Raw genomic sequence first — 11,712 nt, forward strand, 5'->3', positions numbered from 1 at the left:
CCCGCGGGAGGCCGCGCCCCGCCCGGCGCCCAGGGGGCGCTGCCCGCCGAGGGCCGGGGCCGGGGCCTGGCGGCGCGCAGGCGCAGGGGGTGGCGGCGGCGGGGCGAGCCGTGCCCGGTCCGCCCGCCGCTCCCCGGGCTGTGCCCGCCCCGCCGCCCATTGTCCGCCCCGCCGTGTGACCGGGGCCGGCCGCCGAGCGTCCCCGGGTGCTGAGTCACGGCGCTGCGCTGCGCTGCCCGCCCCGGCAGGTGCCGCGGGGCTTCGCCATGGGGACGGACAGCGCCCGCGCCCTGCTGGAGCGGGCGGCCACCCTCAACCTGCAGACCGGCAACCTGCTCAGCTGGGGCTGCGGCCGCAAGAAGTGCCCGGCCACCCCCAGCGAGGAGGTGAGCGCGGCGCTGCCGGCCCCGGGGCTTCCCCGCGGGGGGGGGGGGGGGCTGCGGCGGGGCCTGGGGGAGCGCCCGGAGCCCTCAGGCGGTGCCGATGCCGGGGCTGGGGCTGCCGGCTGCCCGCTGGCGCCCCGCGGGAGCGGAGCCGAGCGGTGCTGGGCCCGGCTCGGGCTGCCCCCGCCGCCCCTCGGACAGGCGCGGCCGTGCGGGGCCGCCTGGTGGCCTCGGGGCGGGAAGGACCGGGAGCTGCCGGGAGGAAGGGCCGCCTGCGATGGCAGCGGGGCGGTGGATGTGTCAGCAGCTGGAAACCGCCGCTGCAAAGATGAAACCGGAATGCTCCTTTGCAACTTGGAGTTAATCTTAATAATTTGCTGGTGGCGACGCATCTTGGGGAGATTCGGTCATTGCTGTCTTCTCTAAAGACTACGGTGGTCCTCTGTTTCAAAAAAAAAGCCCGGAAAGATCGCTTTAACTACTGCTTTAAAACCGTTATCGTAAACAGTACGCGTCAGCCTTTGCAATAATTCTGTGTCGATGGATGGAGGCCCTGCGGCCACAGGCCTCGAAACCGCTGCTTGTTGTCTGGTCGTAGCACGGCGCTCAGGGAGCGGTCGCTGCGCAGACACCAGAGCTTTCCCTGCAGCTGGGTAAAGCCTGGTAGCGACGCTGGCTGTGCCTCAGGAGCTGGTTGAGGGCATGTTAATTGAGAGCAAGCAGTAAGAAAGGTGACTGTCGGAGAGGATGATGTAATAAGATAGGAGAATTCATCATACTTCTAATTGTCATGTGGTAATAGCTTTTTAATTTGTCCTAGTTACTACAGTGTTCTGTGATCTATGTGAAACAGGATTAGATTTTATAGCAAAATAAGGCTGCCTGCTACGATGTGCCTTTCCAGTAACTTTTGGAAGGCTATTAAATAAAGAGTGGCCAATGTGCATAACTAATCGGTTAAGGTATTTCTCTCCATTTGTTTACAGAGAAATCTGCATTCAAACATAAGGCTGCCAACTTCCCAGAGTTGCTGGTACTCCAAAAGCAAATAGTTAGCATTATTTATTAGAAATAAATCAGCTTTTATCGCTTCTATTCAGTGTAGTGTCTGTAGTTCTTAGTGTAAGAATGTAAGCCAACATTTTTCAAAATACGAACCCTAGGGCTAGGAGTTTGGGGATGTAACTGTATTTGGAGTCGTATGCTGTGCTTTCCGCATGTGTCGAGAGGTGGTGGTGGTGTGCCTTGGAGACAGAGGTTTGTTCGTACTAACTGCAGTACAAATACAAGGTGTGAGTGTTGCAAAGCAGTAGTAAATGATACCTCTTCAGCACCTTTTAACTTTTCCTCAGAAAGGAAAAGATAGCTTATTTTGGGTTTCATGGGTATCTGTTGGGGGGGGGGGGCAAGCCAGTTCTTTCTTGCCTTTCGAGTCAGTTTTTTTTTCCTAGCGTTTTAAGTGACAAGGACAGGGTGTACCGCATTTGTGTTCACAAAGTGTTGTCACAGTATTATGTCTTAAACTTCATGATACCCAGTTTTTTGTTTGGTGGTGGGGCATTGCCTTCAGTCAGTTTGTGCACGTTATTATTGGCTCTCTGAATTAATGTTCAGCGTCACAAGAAATTGCTATTTAATGGCACAAAAAGGAGCTATCCACGTAAATATAAAGTACAATGTTACAATGTGACTTGGGAACTTAAGAAGTGCTTCTCTCCATGGCAGATCCCAGGCTCTCTATTAGGTTTCCTGAGCCTGCAGTATGGCCTGTCCTGAGAGGTATCAGAAGGCAGTTAGAGCACTGGAGCAGCTGAAGCACTGGTGCAATATGCAGTCAGTTAATATGGAGACCTAATAGTTATGCCTTGCTATGTTCAAGAAGATCCACGGATAGAATCCTTGTCAGGTCTATTTTGCATCTGTGAAATCAGGAAAAATGCAAGTGCAGGGTAGGAACTGAAGGATCCCCCTGAAGATTCGGTGCAATGGAATAGGTAGGTGGTAAAGGAGAAGGGTCAGGTGCATCTCGGGAAGAGAAACAATAAATATAATGAGTAATTAGTGATTGACTCTAAAGTCTCTTTTTCCAAGGATGTTACAGCATGTATGCTGTTATCTGACTACTTTGCAACTTACGAATCTTTATGTTCCAAAAACAATCAAAAGAAAACAAAAAAACCCCTCTAGTTCTTAACAGTTGTTCATTTTTTTTAGGACAGCATTGGAAAATAAATGAAGTACAGTACTTGTATTACTGGTAACGTGCTGTGAAAGAGGAGAGGAATTTTCTGAAGTAAACTAGTTTGAACAAGTTTCAGATGGAAGCTATGAAGGAAGAATCTTCTGTGGTTAGAGGAATGGTGTCATGAGTTCACGGGCTGTCTGTCTGTCCTGTATGCCTATGAGTCATTGTATTTCTCTGCAGCTAAAACAAAACTACACTTCAATAAGAAAAAATATATTTTCTTAGGTGCGGGACTGCATTCAGAAAACGCTGACTGAATGGAGCTCAAAGATAGGACAAGATCTGAATCAGGTAGGAGAGGTATTATGCGTGTTACATGTGAAAACAGAAATACGTTTACGGTTACACCTTTTAAAATATAAACAAATCTATTAAATTTCTATAAAATTATCTGCAGCTTCAGATACCTTAAAATAGTATTTCTCAAATCTGTTTGTTTTTTGTTGTTTTTTTTTTTTATTTATTTATTTTATTTTATCATTTAATAATTCTCAAGAAGTTAAGAAATACCAAAGTAAAGAATTCTGTTGATGAGAGAAGATTCTTATTTGAAAAAAAAAAAAGTCCTGGTTGGTAAGATTTCAAGTTAATTGTTGAGATGATCCATAACACACCAAAAAAAAACATATACCTTAGAAGTATGATAGTTCTCCCCTGAGTGTTTACAAGCATGCATCTAAACCATGGAGATGATAAACTAGATAGATAAAGATTGTCCAGTTTGGCAGGGAACTCTGAAGTGTCATCTTGGATGTTTCAGAAATATAGAAATATTCCCAAAGATGCAGAAGTGGCAATCTTCCCTTTAAGAACTGGAGACTTTAACGTAATGCTTAAAACCACTGTCATTGCTAGCTGACATGAAAATGAAGTTTCTGGTGCATTTGTCTGTTCCGTTTTCACTATTGCTTCTGAAATTCAGCAAAGCAGTAAGAAGTTCCCAGTAGATGTATTTGCTCTGTAAAATATTAGCATTTTTCTTTTAAAAACAGCACAAAACTTTCCAGACCGTTTTTTTGTTTGCTTGTTTTGTTACCAGTTCTTGTGTAATGATGACACATGAAAATGCACTTTGCTACATTCCACACTGGAGTGTGGTGAGGCAGTTATTGCTGAATGACTTGTGGAAGATCTAATGATTGCTCAAGAAGTGAACATAAATATAAATGTTTGTATCAATGGGATATAGTGATCCATTTAAAGTTAATTGTTTAGTGTAAGCTGGGTTTTCTCTCAAAACATGTTAACTGCATATATGTGAATTCTTTTATGAATTGTATCAGCTTCCAATAATTCAAAAAGTGTTAACTTCTGTTTAGAATGTTGACTGTATGGAATTACTTCACAATTCACTTGAGGACTTTTTTTATAGGGCAGGAAATACTACCAGAGTTCTTGGTTATAGGGGTGGGGTGTGCATGCTTGTGTTGTTATCATACAGAATCTCATGGAGATAAAGCCTTAAAGTTACCTTGTACCAGCTGATACACGGTCTGGTCTGAAGTGTATGAAAATACAAAGGGTGAAATCTTTGAATATTTCTTAATTTCAAAATTATTGTATAAAATTTTTAAACAGCACTTTCATGCTAGATTTCCCTGAAAGTACGAAATACTGTTACACAAAGTTGTTCCCACCCAACACCACAAAATACTAATTTGGATAATGCTTTTTTCAGCCAGTCCTGAGGCTTTTTTTTTTTTTTTTTTTTTTTTTTTTTTTTTAGTGAGTTAGTTTGAATTGGCATGGTGATCTTTTTGCATCAGAAAAGCAGAATACTGCAAAAGGTTATTCCAATAATTCTCAACAGACAGTCATATTTTTTCTGTTAGGAGCATAATATGTCCATAATTGTCATATAGCTTTATTTTCCTCTGTTGTTCTCACAGAGGTGAAAAAGCAATGGGTTGCTTTCTTTCTGTGTAATTGCATTTTTATACTACTTTTGTTTCTAATTGTGCTGTAAGGTGTTTTTTTGTTTGTTTGTTAGCTTTAATTAAAAATATTCCTCAGAAACTTATTGTCACCTATTGATGAGTTGTTTCATCTGCTTACTAAAGGAAATACTGGAAGTTCTGGAATGTACTGTAGCTCAAGCTGTAGAAAAAATGAATCCTGATGAAAGGGATGAGTTGAAAGTATCAGGTAAGAAGGCAATTAAAAAATCTGGTTGCACAAAGAGGTTTCATGTGCTGTTTACAACAGGATGTTCATATATATATTTTTTCCCTCCTGTTTTGTTACTGCAAAGTCACATGGCATCAGTACACACTGTCATATTTGAATCAGTTGGCTGCGAAAGACCCGAACGTGTTTCAGGTTTTAAAGCATCTCAATTATCAAGCAGCTTAAATTTTCCTAGTTTAACTTCCATCCCCTCAAGATATTTTAAATGTATTTTGTAAATCTTTGACTTTTCTGAAGCAAATTACTTAGAATTAAGTAATTAAGAAGTAGCATTGGAAGCAGATTTATTTGCATAATTTTTCCAGGTTGAATATGATGAAGGAGGCAATCCAAACTTACGCTAGTACATTTTGAGTCTCACTAAGTTGTGAAGAAGTCTGTTTATACTACTATGTTTGTTTTTTTTTTTGTCCAGGTTATGGTTAGTGTTTAGTGTCTTGATGTTTAAGTCCTAACTTTACAGCTTATTAGACCACATGGTTTCTTATTCTGAGACTGTGCAACAACTACCAAATTTAAGAGAACAGTGTCATTATTGGGCAGTCACCTTTCAGAAGTTTTTTTTCAGTTTTGAAGTGGTGTATATTCTTAAAACCTTTTGCCCAAGAATTCACAAATAGCTCTTTGCTTTTGCTAGATACACCATATATTTAATAATAGCTGGTTTCTTTAGATACTGATTTCAGTTTCTTTGAAAATAGCAAAACTTTTCATCGTTGGATCAAACTCATCATCAGTCAGAGATGCAGTTGACATGGGTAAGTGTGAAACTTGAACTCCCTTTGGTATTTAGAAATAAAATTAGGATATTTTCAATCTAAGAGGTGTACTCAGTGTGTGTCACAAGTATACATTGTTTCTCTCTAAAGAAAGACATAAGTGGTAAAGTAAAACTTGCACACTATTTCAGTTAGTAAGCTTATTAGACATGGACCTCTGTAGTCCTGGATCCAAACATTCATCTGATTCCTTGCTCCAAGAAGGAGCAAGTTCTTACTCTTTTGCACAGAACTTGTTAAACAGCAAGTAGCATGTGGTTTTCTTATAATAGTGATATAATAAATTTTTAAAAGGGACATCTAAAAACAGTATGAATTTCACCGCTAACTGTGATATTTCAGATGTCCTTCATCTCTGTTTGATTCTTGGCTAAAAAATTTGTATTACTATCCTTGGTTAGTGATACATTTGGAATTCTCAAATGGTGAATTGGAAACTAGCAGAGCAAAGCAGATGGGTCGGTTTTTTTGTTTGTTTGTTTTCTGTATTTAAGATGTCATGCCGCTTATGTTCTTATTTCACAAAAAAAATGCATCTTTTTTTCTGTTTATTCAGCATGTTCAGCCCTTGGAGTTGCTCAGTTAGATTCAGTCATTATTGCCCCGCCTCCTATTGAAGATGGAACTAGCCTCTCCTTGGAGTATTTGCAACCTTATTGGCAAGAACTTGAAACTCTAGTTCAAAACAAAAAGATTGTTGCCATAGGTACCTCTGACCTTGATAAAACATTATTAGAGCAGCTGTATGTGTGGGCACAGGTGAGAACAAGCTTCCTATTTGTAGCATTTCTAAGACAGATTAACTACTGTTTAGTTGGCTGTCACAATTATAAATGGTTTTATTAAAAAATAATAAAAAATGGTCCCAGATACTTTCAGTACCGTCAAGATGTTGGTCAGTGTTCCTGCAAACAGGCCTGCAAAGACTGGAAACCATGGGGCTGTTCAGTACTGGTTCTTTGAAGAAGTGAAGGTTTTAGTTTTGAATGCCCTTATACTTAAAAAGGAATATAAAAAGTACCCTTAAACCTTTGGATTTATTCCAGTGAGAACATAGTAGTTTTCACTTCAAGCTGTGTTATGAAAGTAAGGATTTCCCCCTAAGAAAAATGCTGCTTAAATGGAAAGAAGAGAGACTCTGAATCAAGCGGCACAATATTTTGTTGTTCAGGGTGACTAATTGCCTTGTCACATTTGAGCAGTGGAGGTCTGTCCTAGTACCTGGCCATGCTCATGTAAGCTTGTAGATTTACGGTTTCCTTATCAGTTCTTTGGATGCTCATTTTATGACATTTCTTTTGTGATAAGTACTGCATCTGTATAAGAGGTCCTGCTGAGAATCTTGTCTTGTACTCTTCACTGCATTGCATGTGTTGAGAGGAGGACAATTGAATGAATTCATGGGCACCTGCATGGTGATCATGAAGGTAGTTCGTGACGAACAGATGCTCAACGGAAGAGAGTCCCTTTTAACTTGAGCAGTTCTAGGCACTGACTTGAGTACATGGAAGATGGCAAATTCCATATCCTTAACAGAACTGGATTTTTATTTGGGATCTTTTTCAAACTAATACCCCTATAATGTTTTTACTACAAAGAGAGGGTGGAAACCCACAGCTGTTTAGGGAGCACAGCAGGCATGAAGCCGAAATGGGTTAGTACATGCCTCATGGTGACAGTACCTGAAGTTAGATCTTATTCTTGTTTTGGATCCTATGCTGCAGCAAATCGCATGTGTAGGAGTTGCCTGTTCAGCAACATGCAGAATTAGTTATCCTTGTCTAGACCTCAGAACGATGGTCAAAGGCAATTGTTAAAAGCGGTATTTCTGTTGTAACAGAGGGCATGGGGCAAACAACTAAAATAATGTTTTTCCTTATAAAAGCATTCTGTTACTTTCAGGTGAAACCAAGTAGTAATCAGGTGAACCTAGCTTCCTGTTGTGTGATGCCACCTGATCTCACAGCATTTGCAAAGCAGTTTGACATACAGCTGCTAACTCACAATGACCCAAAAGGTAAGGCTTGTCTGAACAAGTTAACAGAAAACTTCTGAAGTGCTCAGACACTTCATGATAACAGAAGACTTCTAAATGCGTTTATTCAGTACAGAATCAGGAACAATCTTTCTCTGAACTCTAAATTTCATTACATTTGAGTCCTGAATTTTTAGAAGTTTCACCTTCATAAAATATTTCTGTTAAGTTCTTGCTTTCCCTTCCAGGAAGGGAAGGGGTTGGGAGGCAGTTTCCCAGCCTGGTATAGTATTCTGAGATAGTTTTAATCAGAGAAAATGAAGTAAATAGAAGAACAAAGAACTGAGAAATTTTTGCTATGTATTTTTCAAAAATAGATTATTTCTATAAGTCATAGAACAAAATGACAGTTGTATTGATGAAGAACAGTAAATGACAAGTGAAAGTTCACTTGTCTGGAATTTTTCTGTCAAAAAACTTGTATAAAAATGTCAATGGTCAGTTGATTTTTTTGGGGGGGTAATGGTAGACATTAAATTATAAACTTCAAGCAGGAGTCTCTCAAAGTAGTGATGACTTGTTATTACAAAGAGAGTTGGTGTAAATTCTTTAGTTGTTTAGTGCAGTGATTCATCTATGAAATGATTGAAGGGCTGTTAGACTTCCTATAGACTCTTGAACTCCGAGTTATCGGCTCACTAGAATATTCTGGGATATTGCATTTGTTTCTCTCAAAACTTATCATCCTCACTGTAATGATGCCTTAAATATCTTGCTGGAGCTGTAAGCCAGAGGTCTTAAACAATACTTAGTTTATTTCTTCTCTGTACTCTTCCTTATGACCGGCTATTCATGATGACCATACTTTTCTTTCCTTCTCCTTTTTTAACATCCCCCCCCAACAAAGAAAAAACTGTATGAAATGCTGTTTATTAAGTACCATGTTTTACATTATCATTGTCATAGCTAATTAATTGCATCAGTGCTTGAATATGTAGCAGCCTATAAGATGAAGTGCTATTATATTTGGTAGATTCTATGTCCAAAACAAAGCCTGCAATTTCATAAATATTGCCTATCAAGAGTCATGAAATGAAGAAGAGGAGTTAAATTGAAAACAAAGCAAGGAGTCATTCCCATATGCATTGTTTGCTAAGCGTTATTTTTCTGTCTTGGTCAGCTGAAGAGCATTGAGACTATCTTTTGGGAGCACTCCTCTACAAAGATTGTTGCCTTGACTGACTTTCCAGAGGAAACTAGGAGAAATTGTATTTGCCTTCCTTTTCTGCTTTGTGGCATTTAAGCCTATTTTTCTTAATGCTTTCTTGGCTTTTGCTTATTATGAGCCCAGTTATGGGAGATGCTATAAATGTTGAGCTTCCTGTGACTGCGGGAGTAACTCAGTACTTTGGTCATTTCAGACTTACGCTTTGTTCTCTTCTCATTTGTCTGGCTAGCTTCTCAGTTTTAATTTTTGCCTTTTTCCTGCTAATAGCTCTGCTGATCAACTCCATTTGATATTGTAGAAATCTCAGTTTATTAGTTCTGTGGGAAATACTCAGTGTTGAAAAAACAACAACAACAAAAAAACTTGTCATGAAGATTTCTTCTGTAATGTTCAACAGCTTTTACCTTGCATGCATTCTGGAAGAGTGGATCTGTGGAGTATCTAGCCATGCTTAAGATTTTTGACTGTAGGCAAAAGCTTCTCTTACTAAGTGTTGCTTTTTGCAGCTGTTTACATGACATTGTTTAAAGCATGAATATCCCTTTTTAACTTCAGAATTACTTTGTGAAGCAAGCTTCCGAGAAGTTCTTCAGGAAAGCATCCAGAACGTCAAAGCACACGAATGGATTCCTTTATGGATTCTCCGATATTCAGTCATTGTTAAAAGCAGAGGAATTATCAAGTCCAAAGGCTATATCATGCAAGCTAAAAGAATTGCCTCTTAAAACACTCTCATCCTTTTTTTCTTCTTTGAAATGGCCTACTGTTTTAATTTCTTGGGGATGGGGGAACATTGTTTTTTCCTAGAGAGATTTTTACAGCATTTATAACAAAGACCAAAAGTTGTAATTATTCAGTGTGATGTTAGCAGGAGTGTCTGCAGTGTTCTAACACTATTTTTCTTTCTTAACCTATTAACCAGTTCATTAAAAATATGAAATATTTTGGGTTTTTTGTTTTTAATTGAAATGATCTATAAGAAACAGTTCAAAATATTTCTTTGTATGACCAGTTCACTGTAAAAGTTATCATATTTTAGCTACCATTAGGTAGTATAGAGAAACAGATATATTTTTAAAATTTAATTTCTATTAAATAATAGTTATTGATATGGTAGGTACCTAGATTTAAAGCATTCAAGGACTAGTTTTTACAGAAAATTGTCATATTTCATGAAAAAATATTCTGAAAAAAATAAACTATCTTGTTACTTCATGTGTATGTACAGGTAAATCAGCTATTTAATTTGTGTGGATGGGAAAATTGGTTTATTTTTAATACTGTGTAAGAGACCTCTGATTTAGAAAAGACGCATCTTCCAAATTACTTTCTATTACTTGAATTCCTTCTGGCTTCTTTGTGCCTCAATATTGTTTTAGTGTTTGCACAAGTGATGACATCTTTACAGTTTGAAATAGAAAATGTTTTATTGTGTGAGTGTTTAAAATAAGAACTGGAAACAAATGATGAGAAATCTGTTAATCAGAATTCAAATTGTACCTGGCGTGTCCTCAGCTGTTTGGTGTTATCTGTTTGTTTTTTTGATACTTGGAAACTACGCAATTGGAATCAGTCAAGTGAGAACATGTTTGCTGCATGATCATGTAAAATGGATTATTATTTTGGGGTTGCCTAGGAAACTTCCTTGCTTGAGTGCCATTCAGAAATGATGCTAGCAAGGGTTAGTTAAACTTAGGTATATTTCTGTTTGGCGGTAGCTTAATGCACTGGCTTTGGTATCTTGGGGAGATTGCTGCAGCTAAGGCAAGGCTTCTGGTTTAAAAATAGTCTTTCTATTGAAAACGCCTTTTAATTTGCTTAGCATTTTAATCAGACTATATTGCAGAAGCTCAAACTGTATTTCAGCATGGGCTCTAAGTGTCTAAAATCAAATACTCCTTTTCCTTTTGATTTCAGGTAGGAGTAGGGCTTTATACTGTTAGTTGGTAACTTATTTGTACATATTTTGAGCTTCAGACTGTAAGGAAATAAATCTTCACCAACGTCTTTTAAATTCTGTTGTGCAGGCAGCTAGTAGAATTTGAATGCTTTTAGGCACTGTCTAGAAATATTAGCTTACTATAAACCATTCCACTAAGTTAAAATACGAATTTTAATAAAGATACCTTTGAGTCCTTAATCATCTTATCTGTATGTGGCAAACTCTAGGAAATTCTCATGAATTACTTCAATTGTTTTGATAAATAAGAGGGAGAGAACTAGAACTAGTAATGTACCAATAAAATGTTTATTTTTTTCTCCTAATCAAAATGTATTTTTTTTTTATGTCGGGTTACTGTGTATCAGATTTTGAAAAGGAGTTGCATTTTAAATTTCTGTACTAGCTCTGAGACGAGTGCTGCTGCTGATTAACCACTGTAATTTGACTGTTGGCATTCTGTATGGTATTAGACTTGCATGTGTGTTCAGTTTTGTACATTGAAATTCCATAAAATTAGAATTGTGCTAAAATAATGTACAGGTTGCCCTAATGGAAAAATTATTTTTTTCCTGACTATAAGCTGTTAACAGGTATTTCGCTGTAGAAAAGTACCTTTGAAGACGCAATATTATTTTTGTAGTGGCGCTAAGTGCATAACAATTTATCAGGTTTTCATTATTTGTGTATCAAGGTGGGAAATTGGCAAAATTGAATTAAAAATTGTAGGCTTTTATGTTATGTGTAACTTCTCTTTATGTTGATAATAGTATTTTACAGAGACTTTGTCATGAAATGGTCTTAACTGTGTTTTTATGCTTGAGGATTTCCCTGTAAAATGGCACACCTCAGCCTTTATGTAACAGAAGGGGCACTCCCTGCTGCGTGCTTTGATCATCTGAAGATGCCACGTTCACAAATTTAATATACTGGATACGGGGGGGGAACAAAAAACCACCACCACCGTTGTCATTAG

General features: G+C 38.8%; 1 protein-coding gene across 2 annotated transcripts; it reads left to right on the plus strand.

Annotated features, from left to right (window-relative positions):
• The first annotated feature begins 103 nt into the window (after positions 1 to 103).
• Positions 104 to 11,472, plus strand: GCLM (glutamate-cysteine ligase modifier subunit). Of its 2 annotated transcripts, none has more exons than XM_084291071.1 (7): positions 104 to 386; positions 2,854 to 2,919; positions 4,689 to 4,773; positions 5,517 to 5,573; positions 6,151 to 6,353; positions 7,497 to 7,611; positions 9,353 to 11,472. In XM_084291071.1, exons 1-7 carry the CDS (start codon positions 267 to 269, stop codon positions 9,520 to 9,522), a joined length of 816 nt encoding a protein of 271 aa, XP_084147197.1. In that variant the 5' UTR covers positions 104 to 266; the 3' UTR covers positions 9,523 to 11,472. The 2 variants fall into 2 exon arrangements, with proteins under 2 accessions (XP_084147197.1, XP_084147198.1); XM_084291072.1 differs by lacking the exon at positions 9,353 to 11,472 and adding an exon at positions 8,750 to 9,340.
• Positions 11,473 to 11,712: the final 240 nt, after the last annotated feature.

This window comes from Netta rufina, assembly GCF_964035555.1.
Source record: "Netta rufina genome assembly, chromosome: 8".
Classification (NCBI taxonomy): Eukaryota; Metazoa; Chordata; class Aves; order Anseriformes; family Anatidae; genus Netta; species Netta rufina.